Raw genomic sequence first — 26,180 nt, forward strand, 5'->3', positions numbered from 1 at the left:
CCCAATGCACATATGAAAACGGAAATCTGGTTGTCTGCTTGATTTTTCTCTGTATCTTTTTCCTCCGTTTCGTTATGGATATAGCTGACATTCTGGCGAACACGAGCCACACAGCAAGGCTTAAAGCTTTGTCTCCAATAAGGTTTATATTATGACGTTATTATACAAGAACTTCGTCCTTATGGTACCAGGGCGATAAGAATGATCAAGTTTCTGACAACCTCTGAAACATACGAGACAAAGCATATCCAGCCATCTAGCGGAGGAAAAAGGAAATTGTTAGTTGTGTTGGGTGTGCATGAGGTGTGTTTGTTGATACAATGTGACTGAAGTGTGAACAATGATTTAAACGTGTTTTAATTTTTTTCGCGTGCATGTGAGTAAGTGTGCTCGTGTCGGAATAAGACAATAACGTGTGTGACACTTTGTTCGTTTGTTTGTGTTGTTTGTTCTTTATTTTTTAAAAAGCAACTCTTCTTCTGTATACAAATATATAAAAGTGTACATGAGACGCAGTAAATGCAAGAATGGACCTTACTATAAAATCCCGTGAAGGTGTCACAACTTCGCCACCATCGAGGGATAAAATGCAGCGAGCTGCAAAATCTATTTTCTCAATCCGTAGCATTGTTGGAGGTTGTGATTCGGCAGCCGATATTGGTAAGTGACGAGTTGTTTGTTTCCTTTTTCTTTCCTTTCATTTGCGCGGCAGCGTGTGTCATACTTACGCGCTGCTACCAAACATTGCGTGTTTATTAGATAGACAACCTGTGTGACTGACCCGCCTACCGGTTGACAAACCAACAAGTAAACACTACCAACAACCTGTTCCTTACTTTTACTTTTTCTTCCTAAGAGCTGAAAACATTTAATTCTCATTGTCACGTGAATAATTAAAAAGAAATAAAATAATAAAAAAAAGAAACAATATGATACGAATGCGAATATAAGGTTTGTTTACACTTCCAACAATAATATGCAATTAAGTAGAGGTTCCCAAGCTTCGCGTCGCGATGTCATCGCTTATTCCGTTATGTCACGTTTTATGTATGAATCTGAATAACTTTTACATGTTAATGGAAATCTGTAGTATGTCATTTAAAAAAAAAATACAGAACGAGTTTCAGCGTTATAGAGAAAATGTACAGATTAGAGTATGTACACTCATGTCCAAAATTATTGTCGCATGTCTATAAATATGCTGTTGTAGAAATATAATTTGATAACGAATTCGCCCGGTATTTCTTACAATGTTAGAGTATTATGTGTATAATCGGCAAAGATATGTGTGTGGCTAATTTCATGTCAAAAGAGCAGTAACTTAAATAAGAACAATTAAACGAAAATAAAACTTCCTTGTTCATTTAGCAGCATTTTGTTTTGCTCACCTTAATTTTCGTATTTATAGTTCTTTTTCTATGAAATTAACCACACATATACATTTCCCGATTATACACATAGTATCAGTATTAAAAGTACCCTGCAAAATCATTATCAAATTATATTCTTACAAGAAACAGTTATAGATATGCGACAATCATTTTGGACATGAGTGTACTTCAAAGTATGAATATGCATCTCTATGCATTTATTATTATTATTATTATTATTATTATTATTATTATTATTATTATTATTATTATTATTATTATTATTATTATTCAGTTCTATGGGGACACGGTGGCTCACCGGTTGAGGAGTTACTTCTGATGTCAGGATTTTCTGGTTCGAGCACAGACTACATGAGTTTATGATGGACAACACCGCGTTTTGCTCGAAACTCAACCGTTTTCTGTCACAATGTCATTCCACCAGTTCTCTGATACTAATTCCGTATGATTAATCAAACATCTTGTTTAAACTAAAGGCATAAGCATGGGGCGTTAAACTGCAATATATATATTTCATTTTTCATTTCAGTTCTGTATTACACTGATATACGTATGTATTCATGTTTTTACATTCAAAATAATACAAGATCCTAATCGAAATTACTATTTTAAAAGGATACGTAGGGGCACGCTACGGAAAAATGTGACACGTGGAAAGCAGTGTGGTTTCGGCCAGGTTTAGAATCTCTAGGCAAAGAAATTAAAAACAAGAAAAGGAAGATTTTGAATCTTAACTCAATATTGAATAATCATAACAATAATTTTATTGAAATGACAAGTAATGCAAGTATATACTCAAAAAGCTCATCGATACAAGAGAGAACATGGGGTAGTTTACCTATTGGGATAACAAAACGTCAGCGACCCGCCAGGAAGGAAAAATGACCATTATCAACAAAAACAACTACTACTTTTACACCACACACACACACACACGCTGTATACTGTACATAAGTAATTGTAACTTTTCTTATTATTGAGTGTGACATTATTAAATTTATAATAGTGGAGAAAATAGCTTTTCAGGTTTTCTTTTACGTTGTTGTACACCAGGGCTAAAAGAAAAAAATAAGTGACAGAAAAGACTTTTGTCACTGTGTTTTTGAACATCATTATCGACTGATCTGCAGTCATACACAGGTCACTCCGTCACAAGTTGAGAAGCTTCCATACACTATACCTCCATCCATTCATATTTTTCCTTTCGGCGGAAAAATCGTCTTCCCTAACATCATCTGCCAAGTACAAGTTTTCTCTTCTTTTATTTCCAACCAGATCGATACAAGCGTAACGTTCATGCTAGCTGTAGAAGCTACGCTGCAGAATCACAACATTAGAATAAATAGTACAACAATAATGTACAATACAGAGAATAAATACCATTAAATGTACATTGCAAGAATTTTTTTTTTTTGACATTTTTCAAAAACGACTTTTGATTACTGTTTAACATGTACAAAAATATCCTGAAGTGTTCTATCAGTGAACAAAAAATGTCTAGAATGCATCCTAATAGTAGTGAATAGGAACTTCTCTGAAAGTGCTCACAATGCACCTGAACTTTTGATGTGTCCAATGAGTATACGGACAGAAACGATTTTTAAATGTGTAAATGGTAACGTCTAAACTGTCCTAATACTGTTTCCAAAGTAATTTCTGAGCCAATACATTCATTGGACACATCAGAAGCACATTTTGAACACTCTTAGGGCAGTTCCTTTAACCACTGTTAGGAGGCATTTAGACATTTTTTGTTCACTTATAGAACATTTCAGGACTTTTTTGAACGTGTTAGACAAAAATCAAAAGCATTTTCTAAGAAACACTGCAAAAAGTAAAGAAACTACTTTTATACACAGTAGGACATTTTACACAAATCCAACAGTCTTTGAACACCTTCAGATTACACATATTCACCCCTTTTAGATACTGTATTGACCTAGTATGTCCCAGATGTATGTACAAAATGTGCAAAATGTATGTCATCACTTTGTTTTTGAACTGTTTGCCGAGAATAATTGTTTTAAATATGTCATACAAGATACTGTTTTTGAAGAATGAACGCTTTTGGACACGCGACACACACTTTTATAAAAACTATTTGATCCATTTTCCTCTCAATATCTGAGCAAAAAGGGTTTAAATGGTGTTTTATTTTTACAGTGCACTGTTAAGGGGCATTTTATACATGTTTTGTTCATTTATAGAACACTTCGGGACATTTTTGGACATGTTAAACAATAACCAAATTCATTAAACAACAACAAATAGCCAAATCATGTTCAACACTAATTTATTTATTTATTTATTTATTTATTTATTGGAGTATATGATACTAAGGAAATTTACATTCTAATCCCACAGTGACAACATAATAAATCAAGGAACATGTAGGGTTCATTCTAGAAATTAGTAGAGAGTTTAATAAAGCAGCCATTCTTGAAAACTTCAATATATTTTTCTACAATCTATCTATGAAACCCAGACATAAAAAAAAACAACTCTCTACAGTTGAAAATATTCAACAGAAACCTTATTTACAAGCAAATGGACATTTTTCGGAGGAATCGAAAAATTGTTATTCACTAACTAGAATTTTCGAATCTATAACCTTGTCTAGAACAAAGAGAGGAACATTATTACGTGAATAACACTTACTAATAGCTTTAGAGTTTTCAAATAAACGTACCAAATAAAAAAAACAGGTATAATTGCTTTTGTTGCTTAAAAACACAGACAAGATATGCTAAATAAATCATCAACATGGACGATAAGTACAACCTACACTAGACTCATACGAAAAAAGGAGAAAGTAATCTAGAAATTTATACTGACTGTCGTACAACATTGAAAAGTGAAATTATAGCCTTATATACTATATGTATTACATCATGAAACATGAGCACTAATTTTACGAGTAATATATTCGTGAAGAATGTGTGTTGCCATTAGGGAAAGACGAAGAACAACATCCTGATATTTAACAGTGTATTTTGATACGTATACAGTAAAAAATAAATAAATTCTTCCAGGAAAATAAGAACTGTCACTCACAAGTACTATATGCGTTGTTATTTAAAAAAAAAAAAAAAAAAAAAAACAAGATAATAAGAAATAACCTGCTACTTAACGGTCCATATTCTTCTTACACAGTGTAAAATAAACAAATAAAAATCTCTTCCAGCAGAATACAAAGTATATCAACTAAATTAGATAATCAACGAACGACGCACATTTCAACGCTATAGAAATTCTGTTTGATTTGGCCGAAAACTACACATAATTAATTCATCTTCAAGTGTCACTTTATTCATTTCAATGTCATCTATGTCTTATCTTTGAACAGTCTCATAGTAAAACAAAAAATAATGTTTAACAGTTGGTAAGTATATATCATAATTTTTGGCTGTACTGTCCTCTTGCTAAAGACATAATGAAAAGATTCATTAGTGTATACTTCAGAATCAGTATTATCTTAATAGGTGAGTGTACAGCATACATTTTTAGACTTACAAAAAAGAAACTGGTTATCAATTTTCTCGAAAATTACGCATGATGCTTTACAATTACCCATATGATCTTGTTCAGTTCAATAAAATCTGTAGATTGTTATGTGTTTCATCTTTGTACATATATTTTTGCTAAATGCTAATATAATATTGAAGAATATCCAGTGGTCTCTTATGTGGGTTGGTTTCTTCGAATACGAGATTTTGCTTTTGATTTTAAATGTGCCAAATAGCTAGGAGTCTGAAGCACCATTTTATTACTTTCCAGAAAATACTCTTGCTTTTCAGAAGCATGTTTCACTATTAATTGATCTCGTGAATCAGAATTAACACATAAAATCACATTTCTACAGTACAACTCAGAAATTAAAGTAATTGGAGAAAAATATATTGTAAAGCATGTAATTGCTTTTACACAAAATGTTAGTAATTTTTTTTAGATCAGTTACTGGGTTAAATAAAAGCTGGATATAGCATGTTTAGCTACCCGTTCTGTTACAGAAGCTTTCTTCCTGAGATGCTACCTCCCTGGTGATATGATTTCTTGTTAAACATGTTATTTAAAGTTCATTTATTCGCTACTTCAAATTATATCTTCGTAGCTAAACTCCCTCCATAAAAATGGTTGCGGAAGTACCTTAGAATTCTGAAACATGGATAGTTGGATAGGGCATATACTAGTTCCTAAGTGAAGTCTTGACCTGCTTACAGTAGGTCCCGTAGTATTGGAACTATTGACCTTTAAAGTTCATTGTTTTCATGTTTTCGGCAACCTATAACTCCAAAATGATGGTTTTCTACACCTAGGTTGGTCTAAACTTTTTTTGTCGTATCTTGTTGTCAGAAATCATCTTTCTCACGTTATCGGTGTTGTTTTGAAGCACCCTGTATAAGATATTTTGAACACTCTTAGGACAGTTCCTACCGGTATTGACCATTGTTACAAGGCAATCTAGACATTTTTCGTTCATTGATATAACATTCACGACATTTTTTGACGTGTTAAACAGTGACCAAAAGTTGTTTCTAGAAAATATCCAGACATATTTGGACGGATCTCATTAGACATACAATGTACTGTTATTTTCCTGGGTCATAATGAAGAGATTAATGACGTATCAATATCAGTTTCGTCTGAATAAGTAACATAGTTCTCGTAGAGCATAAATTTTTAAGTTTGCAATTTAATTTATTTTTCTGCATTTCTCGAAATCTACATATGGATTTTTATTAATTCATGCATATCATTTTACTCAGCTTAAGAGCCTGACATACTAAAAATAATACAAAATCTATCATTTTTTTGTTTGTTTTTTCATAAGTGAAAGGAGATCATGAAATGCAACTTACCACAATCATAGATAATGTTATTATACAACAGGAATATGAGTATGAAGAATTTTCAGCTTTACTATCCATAGAAATTACAGTGTTGCTAAAACAGGGTGTCTATCGGTCACGAATGTCACGAAAAAGTCACGAAATCAGAAAACGACCATGAAAGTCACGAAAAAGTCACAAAATTTAGCTTTTGGGTATTTTTTTCTTTAACTGTGCAAAAGTAAGTACAGGTTAGAAAATGTTCTATAAAACGTCAAAATTCACCACCAAAAATGTCTATGGTCGGCTTTAGACGCTACCAAATCGCAAGCAAAGTACGTTTCTATCGCATGAATGAGAATTCGGCCTAATTTGCACCCAAATTCGCTCTTGAAAATGTTAGGAAATTTTATGATTTGGTAAAGAAAAGGTCACAAAAAAGTCACGAAATTTCATTGTGGAATTTTAGTAGACACCCTGTAAACTAACATTTCCCCAAAAATCTAAGTTAAGGCAGTGATTAGAGGAACGAACTCAACTGCATTTGATTACGTATCATGTTGTTTTGGAATCCCATGAACTACCTTTTAACTTTAAATAATAGTTGTATTTAGTTTGTAATAAACAAAATAGTTTTAACATGCAGTTATTAAAGTTAAATAATAAAGTTACTTAAAAAGTAGTTCATAGGATATAAAAACAACATGATACGTAATCAAATGCAGTTGAGTTCGTTCCTCTAGTCGCTGCATTAACTTAGATTTGGGCGGAAATGTTATTCTGGTAACACTGTAATTGGTCTGGACGACAACACTGAAAACTCTTCAGGTTCATATTCAGAATAACATTATCTATGATTGTGGTAAGTTACATTTCATTATCTGCTTTCACTTATGAATAAACAAGCAAAAACAATGATAAATTTTGTATTATTTTTTAGTAAGTCAGTCTCTTAATATGTAAGATCCATCAAATTGCTGTATGTCTCATCTTTGAGCCATTTCTTTCCGTTAAACACTAGTTATATTGTAGAATATAAAGTATACTTTATTCTATTTCTATGTAAAATAATTGAGAACAACGCAGACGCACTATAAATAATGTATTCAAAACGTAACTGCTTCTCTTAGATAGGAAACCATACTACGCCTCTGATCACATCGCCAGTAAAATAATTTCTTCTTAAATTATGTTCCAATCACTTAAAAAAAGTTTTTCAAATACCTAAAGTATTGTTCATTTCTAATCAATCGTTCCTAACATGTTTGTGTTGACATTTGTTGTCAGTTATCCTTTTTTCCATTTTTCTCCATACCCATTTTTGGATCAAAAGATCCAATATATTTCAGGCAAAAATTTTCTTGTAAGCCTTATATCTCGAGAACTACATGTAGTGTAGCCAAACCAAAACCATCAATTTACTCAGTATGATCTTATTCTGTAAAAAATATGAAAACTTGATTCAAAAATTTTGTGGTCCCTGATCAAAAAAAAAAAAAAAAAAAAAAATCAATATATTCAATCAAACATTTTCTTGTTGAAAGATTAAAATTGTCAAATCAAGTAATCGTCACAATTATTAATTTGACAACCTACAGCTAATGTTGCGTTGTCAATAATTATGATTGTAACATTCGTTTTTTTCTCTGCGGGCCTCTCGACAATGTGGAGCTGTTGTAACGTTTCTGCAGTCGCCTCTATACCTACGAATTTTTTAAAATTCATAAATAGCTACTTCTGAACAAAATTAATAATAGACCTTCTAATAATAGCCAGTCGGTCATAACCAATGAGTAATATCTTAATGTCAGCTATTTGTATACATATTCAAACGTTATATGTTTTGCCTTTCCTGAAAACAGCATTAAAAATTCAGCTTGTAAATCATTTTCCACTACTACACGTATTCACTTATACTATGTATTACAAATGTAGGCCCCTATTATAGGCCTATAACAGGACTATATTTTACGTTAATTAAGAACATAGATAGCGTATAGCTATTTTCAAAGCGTTAATTTCTGTATGTTTTAGATATCGTTTAAAACTACACTACAAAAAATAAATCAGTGTTTGAACATGGTTTGTATAGTTTCTAGAAACGACTTTTGGTCAGTGTTTAACACATCTAAAACTGTTTTGTATGTTTTATAAGTGAACAAAAAAAATCTAGATTGCCTTCTAACAGCACTGTAAAAAATAAAACACAATTTAAACACTTTTAGTACAGATGTTGAGGGAAAATTTGATGAACTAGTGTTTATAATGTGTGCTATACGTGTCCAAGAGCGTTAATTCTCTAAAAACAGTACCTAGTATGACATTTAGAAACCTCTTTTCGGCAAAAAGTTCGAAACCACAGCGCTGACATTCAGTTTGCACATTTTGTAAATAGGATACATCTGAAACATACTTGGACAAATACATCTACAAGAGGTGAATATGTATCATCTGGAGGTGTTCAAAGAGTGTCATTAACGTATAAAGTGTTCTAGTGTATCTACACTATATTTTTTGTAGTGTGTTCTTGAATTTTCTACAATTCTTGCTCCTACAGTTCCACACCAGTGCTAATTACCTTTATTTGTAACAGAATTGGAAAATGCCGTATTTTGTCTTACATTCATTGTTCAAAACAAATTCTAGTTTACTGTGTACTCTTATCTCACCTCGGTTAGTATATAGCAGTACACTCTACCAAGATAAAATCTAACTTAACAACTTGGAATGTGCTTACAGAGAATACAAAGCAATTGTTTCCAATTTATATTTACGATAACGTGAACCATTGCAGAAAGCCAATTGCGGAGGTTAATTTGGAAACATTTTAATCTTATTACATTTTAATTACGTTATATAAAAGTTTTAAAGATGAGTTAACATAGGTATTGGTTCCTATCAATTACGATTGTTAGAAACCTCTGAACCTATCAACTTTCGTATGAATCTTCCAACTTTAACGATTGAACATCTGAAACATCATTTTAACAATTCTTTCTTATTTTTGGTAAGCATTATACGTTTATAAAATTCTTTCTCTGAAACTATTTCATGGACTCGCAAATTATAATAGTGTTTAAGAGAAAACTAAAACGTTTTCTTAGGACCAATTATTCATACTTGCATCATTTGAGTTACTGGATTTTATTCTATTCTATTCATTTTCTGTACATGATGTTGGTAGCCTATTTAGTTGGTTGAGTACTATGAGAAAACGCAATAGACTTAAGTCCACCATTAAAAGTTTAAGTTAAATAATAAATATATTTAGGAGACCCGAGTTACTAATAGGCCCACATGAAAAATATTTCTTCACATAATGATAACACTAAAATCTGATGGACTGTATAAAACTTAAGTATCTGTTAATAATCACATGAAGGATAAGTGAAATCTACATTTTTTTAAAAAAGATACAGTAAAATTAAACGAGACAATTAAGCGTTTATAATGAACTGTGATAATTAATGCTAATATTATATTACAGTTAGATATGTTCAAGCTTGCAATTAATCTAGAATTTTAAAAATATGAGATAGCGATCTTACTTATTGCTATTATCATGTTTTTATGTATAACTTCAATTATTCATACTTTGTATTACCTTTAAACCATAACATATCTACCCATATATATATATATATATATATATATATATATATATATATATATATATATATATATATATATATAATGTGTGTGTATTCTTTTGATATGCCTTCCGAAACTCTTAAGATATTTTAGTTGTTGTTTAAAGTATGGAATGTAATACTTTGACATAGTTCCAATAGCTAATAAAGGGAAACGAAAAAAAATGACTATTTGTTTTCTTATACAAGTATGCAAACCTTTACGGTACAGAAACAAGACATCCAATATTTGCTAAGAAGATTCACATGAATCTGGATTCATTTTATTGCAAGTATTTATAATGTATCTAAAGTGATTTAAAAAAAAAAAAACAAGAATTTTAGGAATGATCCAAAAATGCATCAAAAGATTGCAATCTTGGCCAACAATTAGTTTTTGGATCAGGAGCCACAAAATTTTTGAACGGCCCCTAAATCGAGTTTTCGTATTTTTACGGAATAAACATATTATACTGAGTTAAGTGATAGTTTTGATTTGGCTACACTTATGTAGTTCTCCAGATGTGAGGCCTAAAAGAAAATATTTGATTGAAATATTTTATATTGGGTCTTTTGATCCAAAACAAGACGATTCTTCAGATTTCCTGAAATTTTGGCTCCGTATATGAGCAGAAATTAAAAAAAATAACCACGTAAGTAGCACTGTAGAATATGTGATGAAGAATATAAATGAACAAAACCATAAGAAAAAGAACATAGTATTCTATTATCACAGAATTTACTGTATTCATTAATAATGTGTTCATGCGGTCATAGTTTGATCTGACAACTGTGAGGGGAGCATGTCAAATGCCAACAGTGACGGTACGAGTTAACGTACCATGTATATGCCGTTTGCCTAAAGGAGATGCATAATCAATGAAAGGAAATGATTATGACAGAATTGGGAATAAAAATGTGAGAGGTAACAGAAGAACTTCGAGAAAATCCACGGTCACAATATTGTTCGCCACAAACTTAGATGGTCTGGCAGTGAACCAGGTACTCTTTGGGCTAGAAGTGAACATTCTTCCTTTTTTAAAACGTTTTTAAAAGTTCGTTCTAATCTGAACTCTTTCCACTAATTGTCTGTTAATTCATCTTGATTCTAAATTCTACGAAATCCAGTCCGACAGGAACGCAAACACAGAAGCTTCGATGACAATTTTCTTAGAAATTTTATATCCTATGATGCAGGACAACCTGTCCACATGAAAAATATTTTGTAGTTGTAAAGCTTATGAAGAAAGGAAAACATCGTTGGAATCAAGTATTCTGTAACTCACTCACATAGTATAATATGTATTTGTAACATCTTATTTTTTATCATTTTTATTATTACCATTAATGATAATTTATGTATACTTAACTTAAAGGCAATTACAAAGTACAGAAGTTTATATAATATCGTCATCAAAAGTTGTGCAATACCAAATACATAACTAATATAAGTAACATGAAACTACAATGTATATTCTTTTTTCTTTTACTTACAAAGTACAAAAATATTCTCCAATTTATCAATCAGTAACTAAAAACACTGAAAACACTTATTGATATATTCACGTACTCAGAACATTACATGTATGTAATCATATTTACTTTGCATCATTTTTCAATAATAATCCCATACAGAAAAGCATGTTGTCTCTCTATGATCTTATACATAAAAATGGATATTTGTGGGTGTTCCGCTCGAAGTTAGGTTCTAAGTAAAAAATAAAACAATAATAATTAGAAGTAAGTCCCTAGCGTCATAGACGAAGGACTATGGCCGGTTAGACTGGGTTTATTAGGTGATGTGTTGTCAGCACGGTAGCTCTCGTTCAGTAGCATCATTTAAGGTTTCGTTTCGGAGGCAAGACCTCCGATATAAGTTGATGATCACGTTTTTCATTTGTATTTTATAATATAATTGATTAAAATGTATATATATATATATATATATATATATATATATATATATATATATATATATATATATATATATATATACAGGCGCGGATCCAAGGGGAGGGCTATAGGGGCTATAGCCCCCCCCTTGACGCTCAGATATACACTGGATAAAATGGGCTTCAATCCTGCTTTACTCTGCATAAAGCGGCAAACTATGGTTTAGCCCCTCCCTTGATCATATCCTGGATCCGCCACTATATATATATATATATCACCAATTTAATTGCCAATTGCCCTCCTGAAGCCTTTAAATACGCCCTGCTGTCATTGTAGTTATTTTGGGTCTCTAAGTGAAGTTTGCTTAATATGCATCCAAATAGCTTCACTGTACTTGGTGGACACAGAATGTTCTGTACCTTACTAAGAACTGAGCCCAGATCATGCATACCAAAGGCACGAGCCTAACTGTTGCGCTATATGCAAGCACACTAAACACTACATGTATATGCAGTAGTATACTAAAGTAATCATATTACGTTAAAATATTCTGGATTCCATTATCCTAAATGAATGTAAAATGTATAGACAGAGTATCTTTGTTTGTTTTATTTAAGCTATTTTGTATTTTATGTTTATTTCTATGTTATGTCTATTTTGTATTTTGCATAGCGATTAGTGTAAGTTTCTTATGTTTCTTCATTCGATTTCGAGAAATACATGTATGAATACTGTATTTTATTCGAATGTAAACGTCCCTCTAAACATTTGTGTCAGTTTTAAGAATCCATTTATTAAGTGGATACAAGTACCTTCTATTAGATCACTACAGAAAATTCACGTAACTATCAAACTAACGTCTCATCATTGGCCGAAAAACCAATGAGTTGTTAGAAGAAGCTTTTCGGATAAAGTTACCGGTACTGGTAATATCTCTATCAATACTAAAAATATTATGCGTAAACTTATATGTAATGTTAGGAATTGAAAAATTAGACAATAGAGCTTTACATTGTAAAAAAAAAAAAAAATCTCAAATCATTGTTTTTTGTTATATTTTACTACCAATAACAATTAGAAACACCTAGTGCCGGTAATTTTACCACTTATCCAAAAATGCATTATGCCCCCTCAAGAACTCCACATTTTTAACCCCACATTTTGAAAAAAAATAAAGTTGCGCTTATATTTGAGTAAATTGGTAGATCCTATATTATGTTAAGTATTTATTACGTAAAGTTCAAATACTATACTAGATTCTTCAGAATACTTCAATAAATCATTCGCAACTAACAGAGAATTAAATATCTTATTTTTTTTATTCTTAGATTATATCGTATTTTAGAAACACATTTCTCGTCACTTTTAAAAATAATTAATTTTTGAGACTAACACTGCGTGACGTCAAAATATATCTGGATTAGCACGAGTAAACTCATTTTTATTAACAAGTAGATGTAAGCACCCATAGTTTCTTTTCTTAATTCAGAACTGGAATAAAAAGAGGGGAAGACTAATATCCTTAAAAGATTTCCCCACAACCATTTTATTCCTGGATTTTATCTCCTACTGTTATGTTAACCCACACAACCAAGAAGTACACAACCAATATGTCAGGAGTTTTTAAAAAAGACAACTAGAAACGTGGATGTATTTTGACATACGTTTTGATTCCCGCAATTTCCCCCTACTGAGCCGAAAATAAATAAACTGCTTCGTGCGTGATTAGATCTGGTGAAAAGATCTACGTCATACAAAATTTGGTGGCGCGACTCATTTCTATGCTAAAAACTGATGACACACACTCACATACAGGTTTTTCTATATATTAGTATAGATTAGTTATAACTACCTGTAGTTTCGGATCTTAATTCGGAACCTAGATAAAAAGAGAGGAAGAAGAATATCTTAAAAGAATTTCTCCATATCCATTTCATTGGCCAGGTATTTATCCTGTGCTGTTATATAAACCTGCACAACCGTGATATAATGCAGGTTGCATACAGACAAGGCGTTACAAATCGTTAGAAATTCGTATATATCTATTTTATCGCCCAAATCCGACCCTTTCCCCGCCCCGAAAATCGAAAAAGAGGTTTCGTAGGTGATTACATCTGGTGAAGATCTATCTGTGTACGTAATTTAGTGGTTTAGATACATACACAGACACACATCACATTATTATTATTATTATTATTATTATTATTATTATTATTATTATTATTATTATTATTATTATTATTATTATTATTATTACTACTACTACTACTACTACTAAATAATAATAATAATAAAGAAGCCAGTGCATTACACGCTTTTTCCGCAATAAGTCAGAACACATTAAGTCCTAAAATATAAATACATCAATAATGTACGCAAAAATGAAACATATACAGTAGGTCTATTATAAATTCACAAGCAATTCTTATTGTAAAGCCTTTGATAATTGTTGATGTAAACTCAAAATATAAATAATTGTCAGTCATATGACATTCCTAAGTGTCATTTCAACGAAACTTCCCAAACGTTTCACGGCATATCTTTAAACTACGAAAAACGTACCAAGCACCACGGCACACACTTGGGAAAACCCTGACATAAGATATACATACACAGTAATTACAGGGTCGTATTTAATGTTTTCCCGCCTCTTAGACCCCTAGGCTGAAGAAAATTTTGCCCTTTCCCAGTACTTGTTCGTATTCAGTTATATGCAAGTAAGAATAATACTAAATCTAATCAAAGACGTAATATTTTAATTTTACGCTGGCAGCCAAAAAACAAGGCTCACCTCTAGGGATGCGCACGAGACGAGACAATTTTCCTGACTAAATTCGAGTCGAGATATATATCTCTCCCAATAGAGAAATATAATTGCCTCCCCCCCCCCAGAAATCCGTCCTGGATCCGCCCCTGTATGACACACATTGAAGAGACGAGAGTACTATTCCTTACCCCATCCTGTACGAAAGATTTAATCGTTTTGTCCATAATCATGAAAATATAGCTAAACTAAGTTCAGATTTTTCTGTTGTTAGAGTTTCGTTGACGAAATGTGAATTCTGGCAGAAGGTTTGGTTTAAAACTTTGGTTTAGAGATTGTCAAGTTAAGCGTTCGTTGATAAAATGTGAATAAGTTAGGAGACGATTTTTCAATAGTTTCACATCAATGTTGCACGTAACAGAGCATGGAAAGCAATAAACAACCATTTTGGATCAAAGTATGAGTAATACAATGATGCAACAATACTCAAGCATGTTTAACCCTAAAATGCATATTGATGCCAAATTGGCATCGTAGTGAATCAATAACAATAATAATGATATTCTTAAAATGTGTACATTAGCCAATAGCGCGCGCTGATGCCATGTGGCACCAATGGAGTTAAGCTTTCTACCACACAGTTTTCGTCTAGTGGCATAGATCGGACAGAGAGCGTCAGAGAGCATCAAAAAGCATATAGAAAGCACAAAACGTGCACATTTATTACTTGTAAATTTTTTCACAAAACCTTTTTTTGTTTCCTTAACATTAAAAAAAAATCATTGTTTCACAATCTTCCATACCACAAAGTTTCTGCTGATATTGACACTAAACTCTGTTTTCACTAGTGTAATACAACCGTGACATATATATCCTGTAACTTGATACCCCAGAAGTAAAAACATAAGAAACCATATTATTGGATATTATTTACATTTATCTACGTAATGCATAAAGAAAGAAAGAAGAAAAATAATTTCAACACGGCCAAAATTAATTCGTGCAATAAAGGGTTAAAACAGATTGATTTTATCCAGTGATGTAGTCCTAAAATTTTCACAGGATATGCGTTGTTTTGGTTACATCTACATGTGGCATAAAATGCACATATGACAAAAGAGAAGGTACTTCGTAAATGAACAATTTAAAACGAATGTATTAATATTTCCATTAAATTATAAAGGCTGCATTCTAGTCTGTAAACATTTAATGATAATTTCGTGATCTTACTACTTACATAAATGTCGCTCCATTAATAGTATAAATGAGTGATACGTAAAAGGATCCAACTCACTAGTGGCGGATCTAGCCCGGGGCCAAGGGTCCCTAGGCCCCCCAGTTTTTGAGTGACGAAAATAATTTAAGCTATTATTTCTATGTTTTTAGAAGTTTATAGTAAACTCACGATATACCTATCCTAGTCTGGATTCTGGCTGTCCCCCAATTTTCATTTTCTAGATCCGCCTCTGCAACCCACTTCGAGAAGAAACAGGTAAAATGACGCCCGATGTCGAGAAAATTGTGCACAAATTTAAGTGCTTTATAAATCATTAAAACAGTTTTTCTATATTTATAGGTTTCGAATGTTGAAAATTATATATTAACGTTGATGACATTGAAAATGTCCATAGTACATGCGTTTGAGTTTTTTAAAAACTCAAACATGATTTAGTTCTCATTAGCAGAGAACAAAGCTTTAAGCAATATTGATATCACAGTCATCGACTTCATCTCCGGAACAAAAATGTGCTGTTTTACATCGCTCCATTTCCTCATTCCAAAATTAGTAATTTTGTGTTTCGGTTTCTTTCTGTATAATTAAATCCAAATAATGGTGGTTACTACATAATAGCAGTAACAATGAAAACCTTCGACAAAATAGAATATGTGCCACAAATCTTGCTAAATAAAATTTTATTTCGAAATTACTTGCATTCGTTTGCTCGAAAAAAGCCCTCGAAAATGCATCTTTTGATACATCTCAGCAGAACATTTTTAAAAAATGCCTTAAATATTACTAATAATAATAACAGGAAACATTAAAAATTAGGACCAAATAGTTTGAAAATCCATTATTTTCAATTCTTCCTCAAATTCTTGCTCTGGAGCTGTTTGCTTTTCTTTATTCGAAACTACTCTACACTTGTAATATGAACATCCTTAATAATTAAATAATATTGGTAAAATATTGAAAAAAAGATTGGGTAAAAGTAACAATTACTTTAAAAATCGTATTGTTAAGCTGCAACACTACACATTTCTTCTAGAGCTATTTGCATTTGCTTCAAAACACTCCAAAGCTTATCGTTTGATGCTTCACAACACTTGTAACAGGAGCGTTTTGCGCAAACTTTTGATTTAGTGTCATTTGAATCACGGCGATTTTCAAGCCATGTATTCACAGATTTCTGAGGCATGAACCATAATAATCATGGTGCCATTCGATTTAATAAACATTTGCAAACGTGGGCACTCTAGCAATGACGATCTCAAGAGAGTGATTACTCACTCACATTCCACTGTAGGAAATCTCAACATGGAAATTATTCTGATCACTGATATATATTTGCAGAAGTTCCTTAATCCTTGCATTGCACAAGTTTTATCTAGATGGAAATCCCTGTAAATTCTTTTTAATTTATAATTTCCCTTAATTACTTGTAAGATTGAGTGTTGGAATGTCTCGCAATGATTGGTTATTTCATTAGTAGACACCAGAACAGTTTGGATCTCATTCTGTCTGCTACATAGAGGTCTGCACGGGCCGGAATTTTTTAGAGGTCGGCTCGGGCCTCACATTGTAAATTTACGAGCCGGGCCGGGCCGGGCCAGGGCTAAAAAATTCCGGCCCGTGAATTTACAATGTGAGGCCCGACCCGAGTCCGAAACACGCTTTAGCATTTAGGCCCGAGCTCGTATGATAATCAAATGAACCGAAATAAGCCCGAATTACAGAAAGTTAATAATTAACGCAAAATTGTATTTTTATTTACAACAATTAGAGGTTTAGTTCTGCAGTTGTGCTTTAAAAGTTCTCCACAAAGAACAGTGCAATATATATCGTTGTACAGTATATTTACAAAGTGAGGTCCGAAAAGGCCCGAGAAATATGATTGTATATTTAAAATTTCACGACCCGAGCAAGGCCCGCGCCCGAAGTAATTTATGCTTTGTACGTCCGAGCCCGTGCATACCTCTACTGCTACACTTTAAATGAACTGAAGAGCATTTTTTGCAAATATCTTATTGTTGTGTTGCAGAATTACATTTTTAAATATATCATCTTTTACAGTCCCCAAGAATAGTACAGCACTTAGTTCATCTTTGAAACTTTCGATCGCCCATATGCAAGCACATACGCATGAATTTATTTTGGAAGGGGTCCAAAGCTTTCGGGGGGGATTTAAATTAAATATAAGGATAAATTATATTAAAATTTGTAAACTTACCCGTAAAATTAGACTAAATTGACAAATAAGTAGGAACTTTCGAGAGGGGACGGGTCCGGACCCAGAACCCATCACCTACATACGTCCCTGTCCATGTGGCTCGTTTTACTAAGTGATCATCTCTTGACAGTAATATCTCTTATGATTTTAGCTCTTTTGACAACATAGTAACTCTTGTAAGACGTTATACATCAGTCCTAAATCCAAAAACAATAATGATAATAATTCTAGACCCGCAAGTCTTTTACTCAAATCTTGAAATGTTCCTTTCACGCTTGGATTTATTGTGATATCCTTCAATGATTTAGTGAAATAAATTGGAGTGTTTCGGATGATGTCCTCTCAACCTGTACGGTCCTCAATATGCTTAGAACACATCGCATCTCAAGAACTCATCCTATTTTCAGAAAGTGGACACCGAGATCATGGCACGAAGCATTTTTCGAAAAAGAAGATGCATAAAACCTGTCGAAATGATATAATCTTTATCGCTACACCAGTTAGTAATGGATATGTCGAAAAAGAAATGGGCGTCTATAATCACGAATTTATTTTCGTTTAGTTCGATATAGTATACTTTGGTTGGTGGTAATTGTAGTGTTAGTGGCGCTGATGTTAGTAGTGAGTAATAGTAGTTATAAATTACCGTGGTAATTCAGAAAACATGCAAAAATATTTATTTTCAAATTAGCATCCCCAGTTACACAAACACACTGGTCTCCATCCAGATTTGCCTTCAGTTCAGTTTCAGTTCAAAGAGCATTTCCTAGTCAGATAGTGAAATCGGACCTTCATCTAAATTGGATCGTTATTGACCCAAAATATTAATTTTGACCTAAAACCATCCCCCCAAAAGTTTCGATTCCTATCCCCACCTCTTACCGAATTATTGTATCATAGATGCTCAAAATTTAATATATTTTTAATTTTGGTGGGGTTGGTCCAAATAATTTTGAAAGTTTCACAGATTGTAGATAGGTGCAAATTTGAACATTTAAAAAAAATCTATGCGTATTTTTTTGGGGGAGGGGTGTTGAAAATTTCAAAAATTGTAAGATCAATTGGAGGGACTCGTCGCTGATTTTTTGTTGAAAATGTTGTAATACCGTTAGGTACAACATATATTTTTTCATAGTGTGGAAGTAATGACAACATTGTCAAAAAAAATAAATAAATCAATAAAAATAAAACTGAAAAAATTGTTTTCTCACAGTTTTTTGACCATTTTAGAACCCTCAATGTCAAAACTTTGAATCCAACTTAATATGTAAAAACAGTACTTTGAAACGCTCCTTATAGCATATTTTTGGGTACCGAACTTCGTTTTGCAATTTATTCCCGAAGTTTGCCTGTTGCTTATTATAGCTAAGGTTTCTTTTACAAAAGATCAACTTAAAATCTATTTTATACACAATTGAAGTTGTGATTTTCCAATTAGCAATTTTTAAAGCAATTGACCTTAAAACTTCAAGAATCACGAAATTAAAGCTTTAATGTACAAAAATAAAGTTTAAGAGTTGAAGAACAAAAACAAAACCACGTTTAATTTAAGAGAAAAACAGGAGAAAACGATATTTGTATTATAACTCTATCAATGCGTTTTCATTTTACATATATATGTTTGAATAAAGTTGTTTAATATATAAATACATTTATTTTAACTTACAAAGCAATAAGATACACATAAATATTGTCTGATAATGAGAACAAATCAAAAACCAAACACCATATAATTTGCAATAATTCATTCAATCTTTGTCGCTGTGTTCGTTGATTGGAAATTTTCAACTTTTGTGCCTCTTTTAAATACATTAGTGACGAAAGAGAAAGGAAAATTGTAAACTCTGGCAAAGAAATGTTCGAAGTTTTGATTTTGAGGATCCTAAAATGGTCAAAAAACTATTTTTAAAGTTTTTTTAGTTTTATTTTTTTGGATATGTTGCCATCACTTTCAGACCCCTAGGGTATTACAACATTTTGAACAAAACATCAGCAATGTGTCACCCCATTTTCTTTTTGCAATTTTTTGAAATTTACAACACGCAAAATAAAAAGCCAAAAAAATACGACTCGATTTTTTTCATAAAAATGTTCACATTTACATTTATCTACAATCTGTAAAACTTTCAAATTATTTGTTCCATCCCTATCAGAATTTAAAAATATTTTAAGCATGTATGTTACGATAATTCAGTAAGGGGTGGGGATAAAGGGTCGAAACTTTTTTGGAATGGTTTTTAGGTCAAAACGAACTTTTTGGGTCAATGAAATGAAATAAAATGAAATCTTTCAGTTTTACGTCCCACGATTATGCCAGCTAGGCTAAAGGAAACGGTGATGATGAGAAATGAATGAAATGGTGGAATGAAGAAAGTGGGAGAAAACAGGAGAACCCCGAGAAAACCCACGAACACGATGTTTGTCCACCACAAAGCCCACTTGGCGCGAGCTAGGATCGAACCAAGGACCCCATTTCTGTCAATAACGACCCAATTTGGATCAAGGGGGCGATTTCACTATTACTAGGAAAGTCCCTTTGCAACCCACGGAAGTCACTTTCTAAAGGTATTAGAAGACTTATTATGGAAATTATCCAGTGTTTACATCAGGCAATGCTGACAGTGGTGGTCAATTCTGATCATATATGTATGTCAAATAGATTTCATGAACATACACACTGGTCTCCAGACTTGCCTTCAGTTCAGTTTCAGTTCAAAGAGTCTTTCCTAGTAAGATAGTGAAATCGAACCTTCATCCAAATTCTATCGTTATTGACCCAAAATATTAATTTTGACATAAAACCATCCCCCAAAAAGTTTCGATTCCTATCCCCACCTCTTACCGAATTATCGGATCATACATGCTCGAAATTTAATATATTTTTAATTCTGGTGGGATTGGTCCAAATAATTTTGAAAGTTTCACAGATTGTAGAATAGGTGCAAATGTGAACATTTTAAAAAAATATATCGATGCGTATATTTGGGGGGGGGAGGAGTGTTGAAAATTTCAAAAATTGTAAGAACAATTGGAGGGACTCATCGCTGATTTTTTGTTGAAAATGTTGTAATACCGTTAGGTACAACAGATATATTTTTTCAGTGTGTGGAAGTGATGGAAACTGTAAAAAAAATAATAATAAAAATAAAACTGAAAAAATGTTTTTAACTCTGTTTTAATGAAAGTAGTCAAGTAACAATTCAAAAGTCGTTAAATTCCTGTATTATCAATGAACTAAACTTTATTCTTGTTACAAAGGGGTAGAAAGTTATTAAATAAATATATTTTTAAAAAATCAAATTTTATTTAAAGTAATCTCTAGAAAAGTTAGGTTAATCAGTCTGAAACATTTAATGGGAAGCAAGTTTATTATTATTTTGTCGCTGTCGGCAATTTCAAACTTGAAAAATGATGATAATAATAATAATAATAATAATAATAATAATAATAATAATAATAATAATAATAATAATAATAATAATAATAATAATCGAATGAAGGAAGCTTTTAAAAATATTTTTCCCGGGCCTTCTCGGAGTTGCTTCCCATTACGGGCTGCCCTGTTCCCTGGCTATGGCTATAGTATTTTACTAATTGTTGTAGGCATGTATAATATTGTTGTAGTAGGTCAAAACTGAAATCCTACATTTACAAATATATAACTTTGTAATGCATAGTTACAAATACACGAAAATAAGTTATTTTTAATAAATCAGTTCTGAAATACAGATATTATAACATTTCAAGCAGCGGTCACACTTGATTCATATGAATGGTTAACAAAATAATAATCAAATCACCTAACGTTGTAAAGCTACTTGGAAAACTTACTGCACAAATTAACGATAATTTTGATAAACACTGAATTCCAGATTCACCGAGAATTTTGAACTATGATATTAATTTCAAAATATGTAATAAATATTTAGCAAATCGGATTTCCTACTAATGACGTATAACATTTTATGTTTCTAGGTAACAGTTAAAGCATAATGCTCTAAATTGGAAATACACTACTTTATTGCAAATTTCATAGTCATTCAAGATTGAATTGAATTAGTTGTAGTTACATTTGAAAGCTAATTTAAAAATGTATTCTTTAATCTACCAAATTTTAAAATTATTGAGCTGCAATGATTAAAATGCAATTTTGAACTACTTCAGTATATTTTTTTTTCTAATTTTGTCTTAATTAGCTCTAAAATATCTAATTAGAAGCAAATCCATTTTTATTAACTGGTTAGACAATCGGAATATTATGGTTATTTCCTACAGATCTAATCCGTACGAAATTTAAGGAAATATGATTTAAATTATCTCCCAGAATGATGATGTGGTCATTATATTCTAATCAACAACTTTTCTTTAAGTCCACAATTTCACTTGTTTGAACTACATATTACAACATAAAATCGTGGAGGTATAGTTTTGGCGCACCAGTAGAAATAATTGTTGAAAAGTCGTAATTCTTTCACTATTTACTTCTTATTGTCTCCTAAAAGATGTGCACTGGACGATATGAAAATATCTCACTTTGCATAGATAAAATTCAAGGGGGCTACCAGAGATAATTGTTGAAAAATTACAGTTCTTTTTCGATTTGCATATAAATACGGTTTCCGGATGTACAGCATAAGAACTACAGTGCAAAAGCACAAAACAACCTGTGCTAGGTGGCCACTAAAAAGCATGAATGCTATCTAATCGAGTCAGGATAGGGCGAAGCTGGTGAGCCCGCGCGGTAGTGTGGAGGTGTGTCCAAAAGGAGCAGGCGCGCCAGCGATGGTGGGTATACGCGTAAGCGAGGACAGTGAAAAAGAAGTGGATTTTGGCAAAATATGAGAGTTTCAATAGCACTCCTCATGGCTTTACACTAGTAACGTTCCACTTGTAAACATAAAATAAGGCTTCTGTACACTGTGCAGAAATACACCGCCGGCAGAAAATGACATCTAATAGAGTCATCTTTCATATGCACTCACTTATTTTATCCACCGTTAAGCACTTGTAATGATTTTACACTGGTAACCCTACATTTGTAAACCTGAAATACAACTGTGTTATTTTGTATAAAATTTTGTCTCCCGCAGAAATATGTTCCTTATGAATATATCTTTTCATACAAAGTATTCAGTTTCCCCTGCAAATCTTGCAAATTGTGATGCGCTAAAACTACACCAGCATCCATAAAATTAACTTTAAATAGTCTTCAGAACATTATACTTTTGAAATAAAATATGCTTTCGTCCCTACATAAATTAATAACTCATTTTTCTTCCTCTTTTTCTATAGTGCTCAAATCGAAGTCATTAGCTGCCAATACCTAATCTAGCCACCATTGGCGTAATTAGGGTATTTTGCCCGGAGCGTATAGCCCCTTCTGAGATCAACCACAGTTACAACCTGCAGTCCAATGATGTTCAAGAAGGCAACAGTGTTCTCGGTAGCTTCGTCTCCGTGTAGTTACGTCAATGCCAGACACACATTTTCATTGCTTTTCACGATTGTTATCCTGTATTTGTTTGTAGGAATTCTAAGAAAGTTTTTTCGTTTACATCCTATTTTATTTTAACTGACTCCTATCGTTATTACTATTATTCTTATGTATGTTATTGATTGTAGAGTACTCAGGATAAAAAGAAGAAGAAAAAGAAAGAAATTAAATACTTTTGATTTCAGAGGTGTCCTTTTCATTTCAAATACTAAGTCTCGAACCTGGTAGAAAATCAGAAGCGTCGCCCCCTTGCGGTGCAGACAGCAGTTGATCTTGGCGGGAAGTGAACGCTCACTTACCGTTAATGCTTCTTCTTCTCTTCCGGCCATGATTCTTCCTTTTTTTTTTTTAACATTTGATACTTTAAATTCAATGACATGGAAAGAAAGAAAAAAAGGAATAAGGCTTACTCGCATAGAAACGAAAAAGGAATGAAAAACGAATAGTGAATGAGGGAGTGAGAAAGGAAGATAAAACCCCCCTTCGAGACCAACATTGACCCCCCACTGGGACAGACTGGAACTCTCTCTGCAGAGACAAACTCCAATATTTTCTTTAGTTGTCTCGGTTGTCAGCGATAAAATGATTCGATGGGTTGTGCTGTCAGATAATGATTCCACCGCCATTTCCATAAACACCTTTAACAAGCAACACGTTTACTCCAATTCTTGCAGGAAGGGGGGCGGCGGAGGGAGAGAAAGTGTTCGGGAAAGAGAAACATAATGATGCCTACAGGACACATGTTCTTCTTTGACTCTTCCCATGAAATTTTCGAAACTGATTTTTGTTTGTTTGTTTGCTTGCTTGCTTTTATATTATTTTTCACTAGTCTTCTTTGTTTGTTCAATATTGATATATCTAATAGTTAGATGCTACTTTTGGAGTTAATGATATATACTCGTATACTGGAACATTATTTTACCTGAAGACATAACTTGAAATAATAATAGTCTATTTATTTCATAATATTGTTTATATAACTATATTCATAGTGAAAAATCTTTATTTTCGTGTCACGCGGTAAAATAATTTAAGTGTAGACCTAATAGTAATATTACTATTAGATCTATACTTAAAAAATTTTAATCAAGATCCTTCGTGGCTAAGCGGTTAGCGTACGTGCCTTTGGCGTGGGAGACCCGCTTTAGACTCCCGGTGGGAACTCATTTGGTTGGGATTCCACGTTAATCAGTAGGTCCACGTTTCATATAGACTCGTTGCTGAAAGCGAAGTTAAAACTCAACTCAACTCAACTTAAACATTTTTTAAATCTATGCCTAACATATTAATATTTTTTTATGAGGCATTAATTTGTCTGACTTGGTACAGACCTCAAAATTCTTTTATAGACAATATTGATGTATATTTTTCGTTATTTTAACACTTTTTATTGCATTCTATTTTCTATCAGTTTTATGAAGTCGGTTAATATTCTTTTAAAGCTTTTACCTTCTATTTATAACTGCGTTTTTAAAGTTGGTAGTTTTTTCTTTTAGCTTTTTCAATTTTCCCACTTTTTCATTATAACCCTATCAGTAGTTTGTTTAGATACATAAACGAAGGATAGGACACTGATTTCCTAAAAATTGGGCCGGCTGACCTGCAAAACATGAGTGAACAAATATATTTTAAAGAATCATGTACGCATTACGGGATTATACATGGACATATACACGATATTAACGTTATCTGCTGTTGACGAGTTTCATGATCTAACTCTAAATACTGCCATCAGATCAGGATAAAATGTATATGAAATCAACGAGAAATATAGTCTTTGAAAATAAAAAAAGAAGATAATCAATATCGGTACATCTATGTTGAAGTTATACGTGAACATGCACACAATAAAGTCTGTTAATTAATATTAACACTGTCAGCCGTTGAGGAGTTTTATGGTCTAGCTTCGAAAACTATCATCAGATCTTAAAGAAATTTATATTTATTTATTTATTTATTTATTTATTTGAGAAGAACACAACAGGTAATTCTACCCAATTACAGTGTTCATGTCAGAGTTACATAGATTAACTGTAATGCATTTGCGAAATCTACCTTGATTCATACCTGTATATTCAGAACATTTTTACATTTACTCAGTTTGTTGTACACTGCATCCATCCTCCACGTTCGTGACTGTTTTACTGCATTTGTTCAAGATTTCTTACAATGATAGAAACTTCTATTGCCCTGTTTCCATTGGGTACTCTAAGATGAAATTCAGAGACCAAACCCTTACTATTTAATGTTTTTTTCTAATATTTGTACAAGAAAATATGTCAGTTAACACCCTTCTGCGATTGAGAGACAGTGTTAAAATTTTCATTAAGCGAAGTACTATTGTCATATTTAGGGAAGATACTTGTTCTCTTGTATATCAGAAACCGTAGAAATTTATTTTGAACTCTTTATATTCCAATAGAGTCTTTCGTCATATAGGGTTCCATATAATAGACGTGTATTGTAATTTTGATCTAACAAATGAAAAATATAATTTCAGTAAAGCATTCGACCTATTAAATTCCCTTCCCATTCTCAAAATAAATCCAAGATGCCCGTTTGCATCATTTACAATTTGATATATATGATGCTCAAACGGTAGTTTGCAATCATATACTACGCCCAGATCTTTCACAGTTTGCTCCCCTTTTATTTGTTTGCCATTTGTCATATAATGAAATTCAAAGACCTTCTGCATCTTAGTGAAGGATACGGTTTTGCATTTATCTGT

At 32.3% G+C, this 26,180-nt stretch overlaps 1 protein-coding gene across 1 annotated transcript in view; it reads left to right on the top strand.

The window, feature by feature from the left end:
- Window positions 1–202: 202 nt before the first annotated feature.
- LOC145692965 (homeobox protein aristaless-like) overlaps window positions 203–26,180 on the top strand; it is a 529,461-nt gene continuing 503,483 nt past the window's right edge. The window contains exon 1 of the mRNA XM_081768560.1: window positions 203–660. Coding sequence (XP_081624686.1) covers window positions 528–660 — 133 coding nt within the window. The 5' untranslated portion in view covers window positions 203–527. The remainder of the gene's footprint in view (window positions 661–26,180) is intronic.

Source organism: Thermobia domestica, chromosome 8 (assembly GCF_964235325.1).
Source record: "Thermobia domestica chromosome 8, izTheDome1.hap1.1, whole genome shotgun sequence".
Classification (NCBI taxonomy): domain Eukaryota; kingdom Metazoa; phylum Arthropoda; class Insecta; order Zygentoma; family Lepismatidae; genus Thermobia; species Thermobia domestica.